This window comes from Musa acuminata, chromosome BXJ3-9, assembly GCF_036884655.1.
Source record: "Musa acuminata AAA Group cultivar baxijiao chromosome BXJ3-9, Cavendish_Baxijiao_AAA, whole genome shotgun sequence".
Taxonomy (NCBI): Eukaryota; Viridiplantae; Streptophyta; class Magnoliopsida; order Zingiberales; family Musaceae; genus Musa; species Musa acuminata.
This window is the reverse complement of record NC_088357.1, coordinates 48,430,730-48,452,500: the sequence shown is the minus strand read 5'-3', so window position 1 is coordinate 48,452,500 and position 21,771 is coordinate 48,430,730. Positions and strand designations below refer to the sequence as shown.

The following is a 21,771-nucleotide window of genomic DNA, read 5'->3' as shown; positions in this document are numbered from 1 at the left end:
CAAAGGGGTTTCTTCTTTCTTTTTTGTTATTGAAGCTTAATGCACACACAAGCTACAAGTTTTTGGCTTACCAAAGTTACGTGCAAGAACTATACCTCTTCCTCTTCTCTTTCGCTTGCACCAAAAACTTAGGTTCAGATTCATGAGTCTAGAAATTAGGCTTAATTCTACTTACGGTTTAGTTATGCATATGTATTTTCTGATTGTTCAACTCTTGGAATTAATCATCTTTTTCTTTATTCTAGATACTAGACAAGGATTTATTTAAGGTTCTAAAAGACAAACACGGCGACGGGTTCCATTCATTTGTTGCGAGCAAACTTGTTCCTCTGGGTGGCGACATAGTCCAGGAAGATTTAGGAATACATGACTCTGATCTCCGAAGAAACTTGTGGAAGGAAGTAGAGGTTGTTGTCAATGTAGCTGCAACCACCAACTTTGATGAGAGGTAATCGGACACAACAAACAAAGATGTGATCTCAAGGTTGCGACTCTTGCTATCGAAATTTACTTGATAACTCACAGATATGATGTTGCGTTGGGCATCAATGTCCTCGGAGCCAAGCATATTTTGGAGTTTGCCAAACGATGTGTTAGGCTACAAATGCTTCTCCATGTTTCTACCGGTACGTTGCATTTCGAGTTGATTCAAGATACCATTCTAACACATGACATAAGATTTTGTGCATATTAATAACTTGCAACGATCTCATCTTCCACTCGTTGCCAGCTTATGTAGCTGGCGTGCAAAGCGGACTGATCTTGGAGAAGAAGTTTCTCATGGGAGAGACCCTCACGGGGGACTCCTACTTGGACATTGAAGCAGAACTAAGCTTGGCGGACAAGAAGAAGAGGGAGCTCCGTGCAGAGGACGCAACCGAGGAAGCAGAGAAGCTAGCCATGAAGGAACTGGGGATAAACAGGTTTGACCCTTATCTTCGCTCGTCCTCCTAATCTCATAGATTGAGCCATTGAGCTGATCTCTCTTCGTTCCAAATCTCTTGCATCCCAAAGGGCTAAGTTGTTTGGTTGGCCAAACACCTACGTTTTCACCAAAGCGATGGGTGAGATGTTGCTTGGACACTCGAGAGGAGATCTGCCGATGGTTATTTTGCGCCCAACGATCATAACAAGCGTTCAGAGTGATCCACTGCCGGGTTGGATCGAAGGAACACGGTATCAATCTATCTATCTAACATGACTCCAGTCGATGGAGTCGCTGCGTTTTAGATTTGCACTGCTACCTTAGAGCTACAGCCGGTGTGTGGTGGTGGTTGTGCAGGACGATCGACAGCGTAATCATAGGTTACGCGAAGGGGAAGATCACATGCTTCTTTGGAGATCTCGATGTCATCATCGACGTGGTTCGTTCTCTCCTCGGAATACGCCCATCAGCGATCCACACTTTTTTTTGGGTATTATCGTTCTGAGATGATCCTGATGATGCAGGTGCCCGGGGACATGGTGGTGAATGCGATGATGGCGACCATGGCAGCTCACTCGAAGCAGCAGGCCGAGTTCATCTACCACATGGGCTCGTCCGTGAGAAATCCAGTGCCGTACGCCACCCTGGAGCATTGTCACTTCCGTTACTTCCTTGCCAACCCTCGCGTCGGGAGAGATGGAAGTGTCATGCCGACGAAGAGGCTTTCTTTCATCAAAAGCATGGTCGGATTCCGCGTCTTCATGACTCTGAGATACAAGCTGCCATTGGAGGTCAGTCCGTACGTACACACCGCTCCTCACGATTCTGCCGCACGCATTTTGATGTATAGCCCTACTTCACTCTGCATGCGAACTGTGACTCCTCTCGATAGGTAATGCACCTATTCAATCTATTATCTTGTGGACGAATCGCTCGCGGATACAATGAACTCAACCGGAAGTACAAGTATGTGATGTATCTTGTTGAACTTTACAAACCCTACGCCTACTTCGATGGATGGTAGGATACGATGATTTATACAAGATTATTATTTTTAGTTAACAAAGCCATTTTAGAAAGAAGAAATCATGTGAATGACTTGAATACATTTTGAAGCTTTGATGATCTAAACATGGAGAGGTTGAGGATGGCGATGAAGAAGGACGACGCAGAGGCCAAGATGTTTGATTTTGATCCCAAGCACATTGACTGGGAGGCTTACTTCAGTAGCATTCATATCCCAGGTGTAATGAAATATGCATTCAAGTGAGCCATCAAAGATGAACATCAGGATGTTTGATGCGCTCGCTATCTATTAAAAGTTGTCATCGGATGTAAACCCGTCTTGGTGGAAATAAAATATAAATTGCGTTAATTCCCAGCTATGTCGATCCTCGCAGTCATTGTTAAGGTTGCTGTTATCTGCTGCATCTTCTTTAATCAAGCTTTAAAAGGCCGGCCACCAGAAACTAAGAGACGACTCAAATAATTGTTTCTACCGGCTATATAATTCACTCGGCCTTTCCACCCGATCTGTCATTGATGGCAGTGCGGTGTCCCGCTTAATACGAAATCACGAGGCAGGTGGAAATTTCGAGTCGTCAGAAACGCGTGGGTAAAGCAAAGGACCAGTACTGAACTCCACCGTCACCGCTTCGGCCACCCCCCCTCTCCACAGCCGATCCGCTGTGTGACTTCTAATCTAGCCTTCCAATTGCTACATCTCGACCGTCTATTGATGCGGGCTCCATCTAAAGTGCGAGGATTCGGGGTAGAGTCGGATACGCTACTTGGAGAGGATCCGAGCCCATGGGTCGAGTCCTGCCACGCTCTCCACGAGCCCGGCTCGGCCCGGCCCGGACCTCATAAACCCTATAAATAAGCCCCATTGCCACCTTCCATGTCGAGAAGGTACGTTCTCATCTGGGTTGCTCTGCGGCCGCTTTTCGCATCCAAGACGTTCCAGAGTCATCTCGATCTTCGATCGCTTCCACTGCGTCGTCAGGTAAAAGAATACTGTTTCTGTGGGTTCCGATACGAAGTTGATGATGTTAGGAGCATTTGGTTTCTATGATGATCATGTTCACCTGAATCTTTTGTGGCCGCCTAATGATCGATTTCTTTCGTTCTAGACTTCGATCTGTTTGCAGTTTTACCCTCGAGCTGGGATCTTTTACGTTTAGATCAATCCCTGTCATCTGCTCGTTTTCTTTTCGTATATGCGTTGGATTTTATCTTATTTTTCCTGGAAACATGGTTGCTTTTATTCCTCTTTCGCGTTTCATTTCTGTTGATATATTGGAACTGGATGATTGCTTTGATCATATGATATGCTTTCCACTGTAATCTTGTTATAATTTAGACTCTGTCGACAAGTTAATAACAGTCTGGTGATCCAGAGAGTTGTATCACAAATTATCATTTTGAAAGACCTTGTGCAGCTTAATTCTTCATCTAGTGTCGAAATCTATCAATTGAGTATTGATTAATGAAGGAAAACAAAGATTGCCTACTGATCTGACGCAGATTTGAAGTAACTTCTTTAGTCTTCTATGAACGATCCGTTTGTTATAACGATGTTGTAATAACTTTTACTTTAACTTGGAAACGTATGTGAAAGATTAGGTAAACATATATGGTACTACTTTAACTTAGGGACTGACATGGAATCGAGCTTAGGAATCTTGTTTTCGTACTGCTGGTTTGTGCTTTTCTTGATTCTAGTGGTGTTGGCTAAGTTTATCCCTATTCATCATTTCATCTTACACAAGGCTTCCATGATTAACACAAAAGATTTAGACGACAGAGCTAATGTATAGCTCTTAATTTCCTACCGTCATCCATTGCTAGGTCATAATTATTGGCTATGGTGACAACAATATTGTGCTCTGTGTGGCACAAAACTGCAATCTGGTTCTTTTGTGATGCTTAATTATCTTGCACAATAACTAAGCTAATGATATTTTAGATGTTTACAGAATTTGCTTCAGTAGCCAACATTACCATTTGACCAGGAATGTCATGCATGGATTATCATCACAATCCAGAAACAATTGTCTTCATGATGGACAATGTCAGTATCAGTGAGGAGGTACTTGCTTCTTAGTTTCTTCCTTGTACATTTAATATCTGGCCATGAACATGTTGGAGACACTATAAGATCATCGGTTGCATGTCTATCGTTGGTAGGATAGTGCACCCAAACTTTAAAATTAAAAAAAAAGGGGGTTACAAAATCATTAATAATGGAATGAGATCTCTAGAGAAAGGTCAGAAAGATGGAAGTATTGCTACTTTTGTGGGTCGAATATTAGGTTAAACAAGAACCAGTAAATAATTAAACAAAGTTGTGTTTATTTCTGTGAACCAATGGTTCCCACTCTAACCTGCCCATGCCCACGGATGATTTATCGTCGAACATGCAGACAGTTCCTTGATCTAATTCTAGATGTCCTTATCACTTAACCATTAGACTGGAATTCCTTGGGTCTACTTCTTAAGTGTTTGTTGTTCACCAGATATATTTATCATCTTTAAATCTTCATAGTCAGTCTGCATCAGAGGGCCATTTCTTAAGTGTTTGTTGTCTCGGGTTTTTTGTCAGCTGTGTTTCTGGTTTGATCTTTCTGTAGTTGCTGCTGCTGCTGCTGGTTCTGTATCTATCTGGTTGATTTCTTGCCCGTAGGGTTTCATTCTGATGCTTAGAAGCGAATCAATGCACCGAGTAGCCTCCGCTGGATTCCTTGCTCCTTGTTCTACTTCTTTGCCTAATTATTCTTCATGAATGGATCATTTTCTGATAAATCATGATGATATGTGTGGCGTAGTTTAATCAGTTTGCGAGATTGCGGGGGTAAGCACCAGGATGTGGACGACTGAGACATTGCTAACGAGCTACGACAATGTGTCATGATGCGGCATTGGGATGAATGGAAATCGTTGCATGTCCCATTTATATGTCACGAGTTAGTATCCCTAGTAATGCCTGTTGCTGTAGGTTGTCCGTGGCAACATGCCTTCTAATCTACGATGACTGATCTTAGAATTAGAATAATTTAGTCTCAATATTAGTTGAGAATTAGAAGAATTAAGGGTTTATAAACTCGTTGGAGTATTTTTGTCTACGTCCTCAAATTTAGGATTATATCCATCCTTTAGTCAATGCCAAGGATTGGAAAGAGTTCAATTTCTCGGCCCAAAACCGGAAATCCCAACAGCTAAGGCTAAGCCAAGCGCGCCTCCGGGGTCATCAACTGCCGTCGGTGTTTCCACGGACCAGAACAGCAAGTATGAATCAGACTGGTTCTGGTTGGGCTTCGTTGTTCTCGACATGGGCCGAGTCGAGCCTCGCCATAGTGACCGCACGATCAAAGTGATCACTTTGTTGTCAAGGAAGATACTCTTCCCGTTTCCAATAGCTCCCTTTCAACACGAAAGGCAATTTGGACTCGCTCTACCTGTTGGAATAATTTGTATACGTCTTTGCTCTGGGGAATCCATGGGATCGCAAGGAACACATAAAAGAAGACCGGGCTGAATCAGGTGCGGCCCAGTGTCTTAGCATCATCATTAGCGTTCTCTCGATTCTACAACCAAATCTCATATTGTCATTAAAAACATCAACTCCAGCTAATCCATTCATGACCAAAATCGCGACTAATTTTATGAGAGCGTTGGCCAGCCAATCTCATAACACTCGACCTAACAACCACCTTCGGCGTATAATAATTCCTTTGGCCTTTAATTTCTCACCTGTCGTTGGTGACATCAAACGCCACGTGGAGGCTTGCCCTTTGGCCGGTGCCTCGTAACAACTACTGATGTCAACTCACCGAAAGAATCATTGCCGTGTGGAATGTGGCATTTTTGAGTAGTCACTAGCCACCGTTTAGATCCGCCAAGGACACCTACGGCAAGGGTATCGTTGAGCAAGACGATGTAAATCGTGTGGCCAAGTAAGGTTAGGTGTTTGATGTCACCGGTGACCGGCGACGAACCAATGAAATATCGGCCACACGAAATGCAGATTAGAAAGCACAGTAGGTGTCATTCTGGTGGTCCATTTTTGGTTGAACTGAAGACTTTATAACAACATGATCATTTGCTATTATTCTTTGTCTAATGCGGATGGAGTCGGTCAGGGTGTGTGGCAATGGCTGAACCACTCAACTCTGACGCTTCCATCCCTCATGACGTGGACTGCTATCTGTTTTCCATGATGGGCAAGTCCCTTCACCTATGTACGCATACATGCAACAGCATTCCAGATTACAACAATGTCGTCGCATGCAATGCACTGTTGTAGAGATCTGACATCCCCGTGTGATCGATCATGTGCATGATCTGATGTGAGACGCAAGAGAAACAAAGTATAAATCATGGTAGGTTGCGCCTTCGTCAACGTTGAAGCTCCACCTCGTTGAATTCTTGATCGCTGATCACGTTTATGCACACAACACAAACAGCTCAGAAAAGTATGCATCTTAATGATGAGTTGATACGATATGGTTTGTCGTTTCAAGTTACGATCAATCATTGTAAGTCGTCGTGGCAGTAATGTTGCTTGTCCAAGAAACGGTGCCGAACGGTGGAACAGTAGCCAATGCATGCACGAATGCAGTCTTCGGGTGTATCCATGTTACGATCCATGCCACGTCCAAAGCGATGGCCCATGTCATTAAAATTAATCACCGCTCCCGCATTAATTTTCGTGTTCTCTTATTCTCTCTTTTCTGTCTTCTCACCTCCACTATTTATATGCATCCCTCGCTCAGGTGTCCCAAACCATCTCTCTATCTCTCTCTCTCTACACAAACACGTACGGAGGCTTCGATCTCAAGAGCAGCGACATGGAAAGCATCAGAATAGTGGAGTTCTTCAAGAACAAGAGCATTCTGGTCACTGGATCCACTGGCTTCCTGGCAAAAAGTATTCCCCTCACACAAACATCTCATGGAAGACAACCAAATGTGCTTTACAATCTTTACTGAGCTTTGTGTGTGTTCTGCTTGTTTTCCTGTTGGTTTGGGATGAAAGTATTCGTGGAGAAGGTGCTACGGGTTCAACCCGAGGTCAAGAAGCTGTTCCTCCTCGTCAGAGCCGGTGATGCCACGTCCGCCCACCAGCGTGTGCAGACCGAGGTGCAACTCCTCAAAGGGGTTTCTTCATTCTTTTTTGTTCATTAATTCTTAATTCGCACACAAGCAGCAAGTTTTTGGCTTACCAAAGTTATGTGCAAGAACTATATTTCTTCTTCTTCTCTTTCGCTTGTACCGAAAACATAGGTTCAGATTCATGAGTCTAGAAATTAGGCTTAATTCTACTTACGGTTTACTCGTGCATATGTATTTTCTGATTGTTCAACTCTTGGAATTAATCATCTTTTTCTTTTCATTATAGATACTAGAAAAGGACTTATTTAAGGTTCTAAAAGACAAACACGGCGACGGCTTCCGTTCATTTGTTACGAGCAAACTTGTTCCTCTGGCTGGCGACATAGTCCAGGAAGATTTAGGAATACATGACTCTGATCTCCGAAGAAACTTGTGGAAGGAAGTAGAGGTTGTTGTCAATGTAGCTGCAACCACCAACTTTGATGAGAGGTAATCGGACAAAACAAACAAAGATGTGACCTCAAGGTTGCGACTCTTGCTAGCGAAATTACTTGTGAAAGTGATGCATTTATTACTTGATAACCCACAGATATGATGTTGCGTTGGGCATCAATGTCCTCGGAGCCAAGCATATCTTGGAGTTTGCCAAACGATGTGTTAGGCTAGAAATGCTTCTCCATGTTTCTACTGGTACGTTGCATTTCGAGTTGATTCAAGATACCATTCTAACACATGATGACATAAGATTATGTGCATATATTTATCGACCATTAATAACTTGCAACGATCTCATCTTCCTCTCGTTGCCAGCTTATGTAGCCGGCGAGCAAAGCGGACTGATCTTGGAGAAGAAGTTTCTCATGGGAGAGACCCTCGAGGGGGGCTCCTACTTGGACATTGAAGCAGAACTAAGCTTGGCGGACAAGAAGAAGAGGGACCTCCGTGCAGAGGACGCGACCGAGGAAGCAGAGAAGCTAGCCATGAAGGAACTGGGGATAAACAGGTTTGACCCTTATCTTTGCTCGTCCTCCTACTCTCATAGATTGAGCCATTGAGCTGATCTCTCTTCGTTCCTAATCTCTTGCATCCCAAAGGGCTAAGTTGTTTGGTTGGCCAAACACCTACGTTTTCACCAAAGCGATGGGTGAGATGTTGCTTGGACACTCGAGAGGAGATCTGCCGATGGTTATTTTACGCCCAACGATCATAACAAGCGTTCAGAGTGATCCACTGCCGGGTTGGGTCGAAGGAACACGGTATCTATCTATCTATCTATCTATCTATCTAACATGACTCCAGTCGATGGAGTCGGTGCGTTTTAGATTTGCACTGTCACCTTAGAGCTACAGCCGGTGTGTGGTGGTTGTTGTGCAGGACGATCGACAGCGTGCTCATAGGTTACGCGAAGGGGAAGATCACATGCTTCTTTGGAGATCTCGATATCATCATGGACGTGGTTCGTTCTCTCCTCGGAACAAAGCTTCGACCCACATACCCATCAGCAATCCACACTTTTTTTTGGGTATTATCGTTCTGAGATGATCCTGATGATGCAGGTGCCCGGGGACATGGTGGTGAATGCGATGATGGCGACCATGGCAGCTCACTCGAAGCAGCAGGCCGAGTTCACCTACCACATAGGCTCGTCCGTGAGAAATCCAGTGACATACGCCACCCTGGAGCATTGTGGATTCCGTTACTTCCTTGCCAACCCTCGCGTCGGGAGAGATGGAAGTGTCATGCCGACAAAGAGGCTTTCTTTCATCAAAAGCATGGTCCTTTTCCGCGTCTTCATGACTCTGAGATACAAGCTGCCATTGGAGGTCAGTCCGTCCACACATCTCTGCACGATTCTGCCACACGCATTTTGATGTATAGCCCTACTTCACTCCGCATGCGAATTGTGACTGCTCTCGATAGGTAATGCACCTGGTCAATCTATTATCTTGTGGACGACTCGCTCGTGGATACAATGAACTCAACCGGAAGTACAAGTTCATGATGTATCTTGTCGACCTTTACAAACCCTACGTCTACTTCGATGGACGGTAGGATACTTTTTCTTGATATAAGAGATGATTTATACAAGATTATTATTATTACTTAACATAGCCATTTTAAAAAGAAGAAATTTTGTTAATTACTTGAATATGTTTTGAAGCTTTGATGACCTAAACATGGAGAGATTGAGGATGGCGATGAAGCGGGACGAAGCTGAGGCCAAGATGTTTGATTTTGATCCCAAGCACATTGATTGGGAGGACTACTTCAGTAGCATTCATATCCCAGGTGTAATGAAATATGCATTCAAGTGAGCCATCAAAGATGAACAACAGAATGTAAACCCCTCTTGGTGGAAATAAGATATAAATTGAATATCTAGTTGAATCCTGTTAAATTAGATAAAGAGAAGAGATAGAGCTATCAGACATGACAAAATATTTTGTTTCACTCAAAAACTTTACTCAACACATGCAGTTTATATATTCCCTACATTTAATATGAATCTTTCTTTTTTAAACTTTTTAAATAATTAATAGTTAATTTGATTTATTTTTCAATAAGCCTTTAATGCGTTTCACCGATACAATAAACTTCTTTATGGTGCCGTCATAAGTTTAATTTCAACATTCTTCCCTTTTAAACTTATTTCATCAAACATATTAAGAAAGAAATTATTAAAATATTTGAAACTTGAAAGATTTTGTGAGTATATCGACCACTTGTTCACTTGTTGACATGAAATAGTTCAATTTCTTTATTTTTGACATGGTTTCTTATAAAATAAAATTTTATATTGATATGCATCTTTGATTCATTTCTTGCCTAAGGCAATAGTTGATTTATTATCAATATAAATTTTGATTGACTTCTCCTATGATATTATCAAATTCATAAAGTAGTTTTCTTAACCATATTGCATGATAAACATAAGAATATGTTACTATATATATTATGTTTCACAACTTAATAAGCAATGATATATTATTTTTTGAAGACCATGTGAATATAGCTTTACCAAAATAAAATACAAATCTGATTGTACTCATCCGATCACTATCACTATATTTAATAAGTTTCAACCTTTTATATGATGAATAGAATATGCCATAGTTAATTATCCCTTTAATATATTATAAAACTTTTTAATAACCTTTAAATGAGATATATTAGGAGTCTCTATGTATCTACCTATTAAACCAACTCAAAATAATATATCAAGTTGAGTGCATGTCAAATATCTTAAATATCCTAGACTGTTATAATAAATTATATTAATTGATTTACCTTCACATTCCTTAATCAACTTAGTGCCATATTCCATAAGTATATTTGTAATGTGACAATCTTTCGTAAAAAAACTTCTTTAGAATTTCCTTTGTATAATTTTTTTGTGAGATAAAAATTTCTTTATTGTCTTGTATAACTTCGATACTAAGGAAGTAAGTCATTAGGCTTAAGTCAGTCATCTTAAACTCCTTCTTCATAGAATGTTTAAAATTTTTAATCATGAAGACAGTATTTCTTATAAAAATTAAATCATTTATATACAGGTATATAAATATTATCTTCATCAGAGTTAAATTTCATATAGAGAGCATGTTTATATGGATATTTAGAAAAATCATTTGGAATAAAATAAACATCTATATGGGAATCTCATGCTCGTAAGACTTATTTAAGCCCATAAAGAGTCCTTTTTAACTTGTATATCTTATTTTCTTGGTTATGAACAATAAAATTAGGGAGTTGTTGAACATATACCTCTTCTTTAAAAAATTCATTAAGAAATATTCATTTGATATCTATTTATAAAATTTTTAATATCATTTGAGCTGCTAGAGAGAGAAGTAATTTTATTGCATCCAGTCAAGCAACTGATATGAAAATTTCTTCATAATTGATTTCATATTATTGTTTATATCCCTTTGTAACCAATCGAGTCTTGTATTTCTTTACCTTCGCTTGTGCATTTTTTTTATTTTGAATATCCACTTAATATTTGTCACTTGGTGGTCTTTTGGAAGTATAGTAAACTCCCATTTATCTTTTTTTTATTAATAGCATGATCTTTTCATTCATAGCTTATAGTCATTTTTCTTTTCTATAAACTTTTTCGATGGTTAATGTATCATATCTTGTAAAAACATAAAATAAAAAAAAAACTCATCATTGTTGGTATCAATTATTCGAGTCACGTCATATAGCTCTTGAATCATTCTTGCGTTTCTTAAAATCAAACTTTTTGAATCATGTAACCTAGTCCATATAGGTGATGATTCAACCAAAGACTCTTCGATGCTTATTTGTATTATATTATCCTCTTATGAATCATAGCCTTCTCATGCTTCTTATTATTTTTTAAATTATAAATCTATTTTTCATCAAACTCAACATCTCTTGATATTATAACTTTATTTATAATAGGATCGTAGAGTTTGTAATCATTCGAATTCTCAATATAATCTAACAAAATACATTTCTAACTTTTATCCTTAAGTTATATTCTCTTTTCTTTTAGTATCTGGTCAAATACAATACTTTCAAAAATTTTCAAATGATCGACTCTTGGTTTTTGTAAGCTCCATACTTCTTCTGGTATAATATTATTAATTCACCTTATCGAAAATCTATTAAGCAAATAAACTACATAACCAACAGTAACTTCCCAAAATATTTTAGAATTTTTTTTTTAACATGCATTTGATCATATTAAGTATAGTCTTTTTTTTCTTTCTAAGACATAATTTTATTAAGGTATGTACATCACAGTGAATTGATGTAAAATTATATTATTTTTATAAAAATTTTAAAATTCATTTGATATGTATTCATCATTCTTATATATTCTTAAATATTTAATCTTACAACTATTTTGTCTTTCAACTAAATTTTTAAATTCGTTAAATTTACTTAAATTTTTTTTCTTTTCCTTTAATATATAAACTCAAGTTTTGCTACTATAATCATCATTGAAGGTAAAAAAATGCTTACTTTGTATACTAGATTGATAGGGCAAGAAACATATGAGTGCACCAAATCAAATTAATACCATACCTTTTATGTTCTTCTTAATTTGAAAGACATTCTTTCTTGCTTGCCCATAATACATATTTTACATAACTTTGATGAGCGATCAATTCTTGGCAATCATGCCACTATATTATATTTTTCTAGAAGTTTTAAAGCCTCAAAATTTAAGTGAGTACATCCAAAATGTCTATAGAGTTATCCTCAATATTAGTTTTAAAATAATATGACTAATCAAAAATACATAAATATAGAGGAAACATTCTATTCTTCATTATCTTCACATATGAGATTAATGTTTTATTCTTATTATGAATTGAAAAAGTTATATCTTTTATCTTAATATTATAATCTTTTTCAAATAATTGGCCCAAGCTCATAATATTATTATTTTTATAATAAGGATATAATAAACATCAGAAATGCATAATTATTTCTATTATTAAGTCCAATTTTTTTTTTTATTTTTGTCTCTTACTAGCTTTTGAGACATATCACCAAATATAATATTACCGAAATAACTTGTATATATTTTAAAAAATAATTCTTTGATGCCACACATGTAATTTGAAGCTCCTATATTTATATACCATGTCATAGATTAATATTCTTTCAAATTATCATAAGTCATTAGCAAAATATGATTTTCATTCTTCTATTATTTTTCAACAAAACTTGCCTTATCACCTTGATTGTTAAAATTCTAATAACATTCAAAGAAGTAGTGTCCATACCTTTTACAAATATAATATTATATTTCAGACATTTTAGAATTTCTACCATATCCACGGTCTCGGCCATAACCTTGGCCTATTTGGCTAAAATATTCTTCATTACCTTTATTATTTTGAGATCCTTGATTGATTTGAGAATACATTAGTTGTATAAAAGACATTTGTTCCAAATGTTTAAACTCTTCGATCACTATAGTAATAAAAATTAAACTTTAGATATAGAGATCTTAGCATTTTTTTCTATTACACTTTGATCACTTATTTATTCACCATTTCATCTCATTTGATGAACAATAGAAATAATTTTTAAGAAGTAATCAGAAATAGATTCAGAAGTACCTTGCTATAATTTTTTAAACTTAGCTTGTAAAATATATTAATGAAAATTGTTTATATTATCCACACTACTGAATACTCTTTGAAGCATTTCTCAAGCCTCTTTCGAAGTATTTGTTGGAATGATAATCTCAAATATTATATCATCAATCCCTTGGTAAATCGTAAACAAAGTTTTTTCTCCTTCTTCCTTTTATCTTTGAGATATTTTTTTAATTCTATATTTATTGCTCATTCTGTTGGACTTAATTTAATAAATCCATCTTCTACAAACTCTTATATATCTTAAGATCTTAGAAGAACTGTTATTTGAATGTACTATAGTGATTTAGAGTTGGATGGTACTTGAGGAAGAGGTCCCCGCTTAACTTGAGCTTTTAATACCAAATGTTAAACTAAATACGGAGAAGAGATAGAGCAATCATACAAAGGGAGAGTAAGGACAAAATAAAATATTCTATGTTTCACTTAAAAACTCTATATGTCTCATGATCCAAATCTATTATAGTCCTTGTACATACATTACATTTATTACATTTAAAATGAATATTATTTTGTCAAAAGACTTCTTTCTCAAGAATCAATAGTCAATTTGATTTATTGCTTTTAATGTGTTTTACCTCTTGATACAATAAATTTCTTCGTGATATCTTAATAAGTTTAATTCCAACAAATATCTAGGTTCCTTTAATACTTTCATTATATAGTAAGCTTTAATCAACAACTCTTTGCTCTCTACTCGTGTCTCTAATTTGTTGATTTGGACGGAGGGCTATAATTGGGCAGAAGATTGAAAATGATGGTGGATGGTGATGAGCATTTGAATCGAAAAACTCCTAATCCTTTTAATTTTTTGTGTCAAGAGAATGAATGATACCTAAGGCATCTAACTAATGATTGATTGGATAATATGTAATATGCTGACCTCGAATCTTTGTTGGTAGATCTAATCGAGAATTGAACCAGAAGGAGTTGCTCCTAATGAAGGTGGATGATTTACAAGTATCAATTACCTATCTCTGCATTGTATCTTCATTTAGTCGAAGGTTGGACATGCTAGTTGTCAATGAAGTTCTAAGTGAAAGACAAAAGGTATTGAACAAGTAAAACCAATTCATACTCTTTTATATATCATTGTGTTAAATGAAAGGAACTAAACACTGAGTTGATGATAACTTACTTGTTTCCCACATTGCACAAGATTTTATGTTCCGTTCCAAACAACCAAGAAATCGGAGTCAAAAGCAGCAGAATGCATATCAACCTACGAGCCGTGTATGGGCAACAGAGATGCCAACCTAAACTACAATGAGATACAGAAAGGCTCATCCCTAGTTCCGTTTCCAGAACCATTCTCTTCCTCTTCCTCGTCCTCTACCTCTTCCTCCTCGTCTTGCTTGGTCGGATGAGCTAGCTGTAAGAGTAGTCGGCCATTTTCCCTGGTGGCTTGCAAGCACTGCTGTGTCGGGAGCTTTATCTTCTTGAGGACAAGTCTCCCATCTTTCTTGAATGATTTAAGGTAGACCCAAGGCTTCACACCTTTGCCTATGGTGGATATTGGCGGTGGGAATACTGCTTCCCCGCTCGTGAGCCCAATATCTGAATGGCTCCTCACGTACAGTCTCTGCCCCATTGCCGCCGTGGACGGCTGCCCCACCGCCGTTTCCTTGTTCTCCTTCCTTCTCAGTGTACTGCCATTTCCCATCGATCGCTTTGTCGGGTCGGCAGCATCCTGCAGGTTCTCAAAGCCAGGCCCCTCGGTGCATAGATACTCCGAGTTCTTGGGGGAGAGGCCGTCGCCTTCTTTAGCGTCCTCGTGTTTCACGATCCTCGACCATCTCGCTGCCATGGCCACCGATGAAGTCGAAGGGAGGGAATTGGGTCGGGGAGGGATGCTGGACGGCTGGGGTGTTTCTGCGAAGTGAATTTCGCCGAACATTCCGATGGAGGGAGAGATCGGAACCGCCGGCGTGATCCCCTCCCATGAGACGGACCGCACCAGCGTCGATCTATCCGGCTGTGGCTGTTCTAAGATCTCTCTCAGTTCAGCCCATGGATCCATTTGATCTCGTGCGGCATCGCACGAAGGCAAGAGAAACAAAGGTGGGGAGGGAGGAGGCGACCACGGAAGCGGAGGTGGAGGCGGTGAAGCGCGGCTGTTGTCGGACGAAGAAAACTTAATAGAGGAGAGGGAAACGAGGGGTGTTGGGACATGTGGAACCACAACTACTCACCCCTTGCCAACGGCATTGCATGTCCCTTCGCTCCTCTACAATTTAGGAAAAATGAAAAATTAAGAATATTATTTATATTTCCCGGTCATCATCGTCGTCTATAAAAAGCTTATTCTTCGCCTACTCTTCCTCCCTCCCACCCTATTATTCTCTCCAACATATATAGTCTCTCTTGTAACACCTTTGTGACAAACTCTACACGTATTAAACTGTTGATTTTTCTGTATAACTTCAGAAAAGAGGAAGAGAATAGTATAAAAACCTATGAGTACTCCAAAAATAACTATTTATATTGATTAAAATATAAGTTTTTTTTTAATAATAAAAAAATATATCATATCCTAATAAATCTTTCACTCTCATCTATTTATTTAAATCTAATTTTTTATATTTTTTTTAAAATTTTATATAATCCTAACTATTTGAATTAGTCTTAATACACCCTCTTAATTCAAATAATTTGTTGTAATTTGAAGTTATCTTCGGAATAAAAATTTTTCTTTCGCTAAAGCTTTTGTGAAGATGTCGACAAATTGATCTTCGGTGCTGTATTCAACATTTTTGCATCTTTAATCTTCTTTGGAGTCTTTAGTGATTGCTTATCTTCACTTCCTTTAGAAGACTTGTCAAAACTACTATTAACTTTTGATGTTTAAAACTTCTTAGCTTGATGTCCTTTTGAATGTTCATCATTAGAATTTTTTTTTAAAGCTGTCATCCTCATATTCATTACTACTTACTACTGCTGATCTCCTTTTTGGTAGCCTTCGTAATAGGTTTATTAACGATGGATGGATGGAATAGAATCCAGAACTTTTTGCTTCTTTAATTGTGGCTCCTCGTCGTTCTCATCAGAACTTTCATCCATTTTAGTCAGACATTTTATCATTTTGAATTGTGAAGGTTTCATTATACGAGATAGTTTATATAGACAAAAAAAATTCAAATAATCATAACTTTTATGTCATAATATCGATTTATCAGTAATAGTAGCATGTAAAGAGAAATCTGAAAATAATAAGGGAAACACTTTATTTTTTATCATCTTCACAATTTTTATTAATTTTTTTTTATCATAAATCAAGTATTTTTCATCGTAATATCCTTTTCTCATTGGTTGCCCTATACTAATGAGATTTTATTTTAAACCAAAAATAAACATCACATCAAGAATAAATTTTTTATCAAATTTGATATTCACAGTAATTATTTCTTTTCTTTTCAATTGAACCTTATCATCATTTTTCATTTGTACTATAGATCTGACTAGATCATCAAGTGTTTGGAATAAACTTTTATCCTCTGTCATATAATTGTTACATCCACTATCCAAAATCCAAACAGATCTAGAATATTCTTCATCAGATACTATAAAAAAATATTTTCTTCATTTTTTTATTTTTATTTTTCTCATAATAATTTGTTTGACTTTTGTTCCAACAATTGCTTTCAAGATGACTATATTTTTTATGATAAGAGGAGAGAGAAATATTTAGATTTTTATTTTTGTACTAACAAATTTTTTTTTTCAACAAAAACATCGACGAGTTTCTTTGTTACCTTAGTTCGAGTTCCTTTAACCCTTATTTGATTGGCCACGTCCTTTGTCATTTTGATCTCTTCCTTGAGATTTGATTTCTGAATTTTTCTTTTTGATTCTTCTTCTTCTGATCTATTTTAATATGTTCTGAAATTTATATGAAGATCTATTTACTTTTTATTCATGAACTAAGAGGGAGCCCATTAATTCATTAATAGACAATATATTTGTATCTTTTGTTTTTTTATATTAGTAGAAATCATATCAAATTTTGGAAGTAAACTTTGTAAAACTATTTTTACTATAGTTTGTTCTTATTTTTACCATAAGATCTTATTTGATTCACAATAAAAGAAACTTTTAAGAAGAAATCAGAATCAGAATCTTTCAGTTTCTAATTCTCGTTAAATAATTTGAAGTTTTGAAATTTTTATCTTATTTATGCCTCCAAATATATTTTTTAATATTTTGCATGCTTCTGTTGATGTTGATGCCATCATGATTAAGAGAAATAAAAGATAATCTATTGCTTGTTGTAGCACGTAGAGGGCTCTTACATATTTCTATATATTCTTATTCATCTTATTTCTCTTATCTTTTGCAATATTAGGATCCTGTTGATCAAATTTAACAAAAATCATCTTCTACCAAATTTCATAATCCATGTGAAATAAATAGAGTTTTCATCTTAATGGCCCAAAATTGATAATTACGAAGAAGTTGAATAGAAACACCTACTCCAATATTTATCATTTTCTTTTTTTTTAAGGGATTTACTTTTTTAATCAAAGTACTCCTATTGATATTATTTGAATGATATCACACTATTGACTTTTCTTAAAAATTTTAAAGAAAAAGAGAAGAAAATAGTAGAATAAACTAAGAGTACTTTCAATCTGATTTGGATTGATCCAAAAACACTTATTTATATTGATTAAAAAGTAAAATATAATTTTTTTAAAAAAAAATAATATTAAAAAAATCATTCATATCCCAATAAATCTTTCACCGTCATCGATTTATTTAAATCTAAATTTTTATTTAATCCTAACTATTTGAATTAATCTTTTAACACAAACAGCTCGTATTCTTTCAATGATCACAGCAATCAGAGTCGGCGACGTAGCATCTCCTCCACGCTTGTTATAGGTGACAACAAGAGATGTTGACATTCATTGTTAAGAGTCGTCAGCGTAGAATCTCATTCGTAGCATCGATTCAAATGTGGTGCTTATTCTTCGTATTTATTCTTATCAGCTTTTCTTCTCATTCACCTTCACACAACATCACATATATATATATATATATATATATATATATATATATATATATAGATAGTAATGAGGAACCCTGCACACGCCAACCACTTTGGATCCGTATGCCATGAGAGATTAACATCTATCCGCAGGAGTCAGAGCAGCAGCTAAGAACGCAATAGCAGCAAGCATGGTGTGGAGGGAAACACCGCAGCTGCTTCCACCATTCTTCCTACGATTGTGATGATACCCACCATCGTTCCTGGGGTGATATGTTGCAGATCCATAACCTGAACCAGAATCACTGCTACCTGAGTCTCCGCCGCCGGCGCTGCCGGACGATGAACCGCCGTGTCCGCCACCACCACTGGATGATGTGCCACTACTTGTTATTGCTGCTGCTGCTGTGTTGACCACTGAACAAGTATGGTAGCAGACGGAAGCAGCAAATGGGTCACGGAGGTTGATAAGGCTCGGTTTTGCAAGTGAAGCTCTTTGGGGACTGTATTAAAGTAATTTTACACAGAAACTGTTGAATCTCGGATTTTGATGATAAAATCAATTGATGGGTTATTTGATCTAATCCATATTATTGAGTTAAGTGTGCAGGATTAACTACGATAACCAGAAAACATAAAGCAAGGATACCGGAGTCGAGCTCGATGGACGTTTAAGAGACCGAAGAATCATCGGAGATGCTGCCGGAACCGTCCGAGAAGAAATCGGGAACATGTCGGAAGTTCGCCGAAGAAATCGTCGGAGGCTCGCGGAGATCACCAAGAAGGCTCGGCTACTCGTTAAAGTCATCACAAAGATTGGGAGCTTGCAGGGAGTCCGTCGGAAGAAGTTCGTCGGAAAGCTCGCCGGAACAAGACTCGACGTTCGCGATTAAAAAACTTGCTTAGGATGTTTTTTTTTATGTAGTTCACCTGTAATTAGGATTAGGATTAAGAGATAATCCTATATCCTGGTTAGGGGCCAACTGGGCCCAAAGTCAAATTTGGTTTGGGCGAAAAATAAGCCAAACCAATGAATCGGAAAGCCAGGCGGTGGAACCGCCTGGCTGGGCGGTGACACCTCCTTGGCTGGGCGGTTGCACCGTCCAGCACCCGAGCGCTGGGCGGTGGCACCGCCTGGCTGGGCGGTGGAACCGCCAGCACCGGGAACCCTAAGAGAATTCAAATTTTGGAGCCCAAAATTTGAATCCTCTTGAGGCCTATAAATACCCCTCAAATCTCAGCTGAGGTTACAACTTTTGAGAAGCATTTTGATTGAGAGAAAAGTCTTAGAAAGTCTTAGCAAGTCTTGTTTTCAATTTGCTAGAGAGTTCTCCTCCTTCTTTCTTATTGAAAATTTGTAAGAGGTTGAGCTACTTGTAAAAGGTTGTAAGAGGGGTGTTTACCCTTCCATTTCAAGAGACTTGCTAGTGGAAGGTGGGAGCCTCATCGAAGAGGGGCCTCGCAAGTGGAGTAGGTCATTTGACCGAACCACTCTAAAAATCGGCGTAATCTCTGGTTTGCTTTTTATTATTGTCATTTACATTACTGCAAATCTTCTTACTGCTTTAGTTCCTTATTGCTCTTGCTGCGCAACTTTAAGAACACGCCTTCAAGTTAAATTTCTCAAGTTTCGTTCTTAACGTACGAAAGATTTTGATTAAAATCGAAGTTTTAATCCGCTGCACTAATTCACCCCCCCCTCTTAGTGCCGCTCCGATCCTAACAAGTGGTATCAGAGCTAGGTTATCTCTCATATTTGGTTTAATACCCAAGAGAGATGACTTACTCCGGCATGCAAGAGGGCCATTCTATTGCACGACCACCTTTGTTTAATGGGTCGGATTACACATATTGGAAGACTCGCATGAGAATCTTCCTTATTTCTATGGACTTTGAGCTTTGGTCTATTGTCGAGAATGGATTTCAAAAATCTTCTCTTCCGATGAGCGAATGGAATGAATCGGAGAAGAAGGTTTTTGCTTTAAATGCAAAGGCTATGAATGCCTTGTTTTGTGCACTAGACAAAAACGAATTTAATCGTGTTTCAATGTGTGATTCGGCTTTTGATATTTGGAGAACTCTTGAGGTCACTCATGAAGGCACTAGCCGAGTGAAAGAGTCCAAAATCAACATCCTTGTGCACTCTTACGAACTTTTCCGAATGAAACCAAGTGAGTCCATTGGAGACATGTACACCCGGTTTACGGATGTCATCAATGGACTCAAAGCTCTTGGTAAAGATTTTACTAACTTTGAACTAGTAACTAAAATCTTAAGATCCCTCCCTAAAAGTTGGGATCCAAAAGTTACGGCCATTCAAGAGGCCAAAGACCTTAAAGCATTCCCTCTTGAAGAACTCATTGGGTCTCTAATGACCTACGAAATGACATGTCAAGCTCATGACGAGCTCGAGAACCCCCTTCCAAAGAACAGGAAGGATATGGCACTCAAATCACAAGAAGACCACTTGAAAGGAACATCAAGTGATGAGGACAGTGACAATGACATTGCACTTTTGACTCAAAAGTTTAAAAAATATTTAAGAAAGAACAGATTTAAAAATAATACAAAAAATAAATTTGAACAAAAGAAGGACCAAGTGATTTGCTATGAATGCAAAAAACCGGGACACTACAAGAACGATTGTCCTCAAGCCAAAAAGAGGACATCAAAGAAGAAGGCGTTCAAGGCAACGTGGGATGATTCAAGCACATCCGAAGAAGAGGAGTTCAACACCGAGCAAGTTGCTCATTACGCGCTAATGGCTTTAGGAGAAGAGGTATGTGATTTACTTAATGAAGATTTATCTTTTGAAGAACTCTCTATCGCTTTTCATGAATTATTTGATGAATGTAGAACTGTTAGCAAGAAGTTAAGTATCTTAAAGAAAGAGCATGCTTTGCTACAAGATAAGTTTGATAATATTCAAACTCCTCCATGCTCTAAGTGTGAGCACTTAGAAGCAATAAAAAATGAAAATTTGCTTCTTAAGGAAACCTTAAACAAGTTTAAGGTTGGTAGCAAAGGATTAGATATGATCCTTGCACACAAGGGTCACATCGCAAATAGAAATGGAATTGGATTTGTAAAAGGATTGCATCAAAATCCTACCACTTTCATAAAAGGACCTACATTACATGTTTCCTCTTATATGAAATGCAACTTTTGTTGCAAATCCGGACATATTGCCTACAAATGCCCATTTAGGAAGATTAGTTCACAAAAATTAATATGGGTTCCTAAAGGAACTATAAAGAATTCAATCATAAATAACAAAGTTAGTGGGTCAATTTTTGAGGCACCCAAAATCAAATGGGTACCTAAAAATCATCCTCTTTTGTAGACAAACCCACAAGCTAGGAGCAAGAGATGGTATCTCGATAGTGGATGCTCAAGACATATGACTGGAGATCCATCTCATTTCTCTATGCTCACTAGCAAAGAAGAAGGGTACGTTACCTTCGGAGACAACAACAAGGGCAAAATCATTGGCAAGGGAACTATTGGTAACAAATTTAATTTTTCCATTGATGATGTCTTACTAGTTGATGGATTGAAACATAATCTCTTGAGTATTAGTCAACTATGCGATAAAGGTTACAT

At 37.6% G+C, this 21,771-nt stretch overlaps 3 protein-coding genes and 1 long non-coding RNA gene across 7 annotated transcripts in view; 3 read left to right on the top strand and 1 right to left on the bottom strand.

Annotated features, from left to right (window-relative positions):
- Window positions 1–2,300, top strand: part of LOC135649661 (fatty acyl-CoA reductase 1-like) — a 5,625-nt gene extending 3,325 nt beyond the window's left edge. Inside the window, exons 3-10 of one of the 4 annotated variants that reach the window (XR_010501355.1) lie at window positions 246–448; window positions 526–626; window positions 731–923; window positions 1,015–1,176; window positions 1,258–1,364; window positions 1,450–1,716; window positions 1,818–1,945; window positions 2,042–2,180. Coding sequence is in view for 3 of the 4 variants with exons in the window: in XM_065168282.1 (XP_065024354.1) it covers window positions 246–448; window positions 526–626; window positions 731–923; window positions 1,015–1,176; window positions 1,283–1,364; window positions 1,450–1,716; window positions 1,818–1,945; window positions 2,042–2,195 (1,290 nt within the window). In the remaining variant the exon portion in view is untranslated. Of the gene's footprint in view, window positions 1–245; window positions 449–525; window positions 627–730; window positions 924–1,014; window positions 1,177–1,257; window positions 1,365–1,449; window positions 1,983–2,041 lie in introns of those variants that run through there. The other 3 variants (XM_065168282.1, XM_065168284.1, XM_065168283.1) reach the window with 3 other exon arrangements.
- Window positions 2,301–2,834: 534 nt separating this feature from the next.
- On the top strand, window positions 2,835–4,927 carry LOC135649668 (uncharacterized). The gene is made up of 3 exons (XR_010501358.1): window positions 2,835–2,930; window positions 3,904–4,016; window positions 4,558–4,927. It is a non-coding gene; the product is annotated as an uncharacterized LOC135649668 (long non-coding RNA).
- A 1,772-nt stretch (window positions 4,928–6,699) lies between these two features.
- On the top strand, window positions 6,700–9,420 carry LOC135649663 (probable fatty acyl-CoA reductase 4). The gene is made up of 10 exons (XM_065168285.1): window positions 6,700–6,853; window positions 6,962–7,065; window positions 7,325–7,527; window positions 7,628–7,728; window positions 7,849–8,041; window positions 8,133–8,294; window positions 8,413–8,494; window positions 8,595–8,861; window positions 8,959–9,086; window positions 9,200–9,420. Exons 1-10 carry the CDS (start codon window positions 6,775–6,777, stop codon window positions 9,351–9,353), a joined length of 1,473 nt encoding a protein of 490 aa, XP_065024357.1. The 5' UTR covers window positions 6,700–6,774; the 3' UTR covers window positions 9,354–9,420.
- A 5,022-nt stretch (window positions 9,421–14,442) lies between these two features.
- On the bottom strand, window positions 14,443–15,201 carry LOC135649137 (protein FAF-like, chloroplastic). The gene has a single exon (XM_065167246.1). It carries the CDS (start codon window positions 15,199–15,201, stop codon window positions 14,443–14,445), a length of 759 nt encoding a protein of 252 aa, XP_065023318.1.
- Between the last annotated feature and the right edge of the window lie 6,570 nt (window positions 15,202–21,771).

What these genes read in the sequence shown, in the direction of transcription:
- LOC135649663 (XM_065168285.1), top strand. Translation starts at nt 6,775, where the DNA reads ATGGAAAGCATCAGAATAGTGGAGTTCTTCAAGAACAAGAGCATTCTG. An exon ending in CACTGGCTTCCTGGCAAAAA is followed by an intron (nt 6,854 to 6,961) that starts GTATTCCCCTCA and finishes TTGGGATGAAAG; the next exon opens with TATTCGTGGAGAAGGTGCTA. An exon ending in ACCACCAACTTTGATGAGAG is followed by an intron (nt 7,528 to 7,627) that starts GTAATCGGACAA and finishes GATAACCCACAG; the next exon opens with ATATGATGTTGCGTTGGGCA.
- LOC135649137 (XM_065167246.1), bottom strand. Translation starts at nt 15,201, where the DNA reads ATGGATCCATGGGCTGAACTGAGAGAGATCTTAGAACAGCCACAGCCG.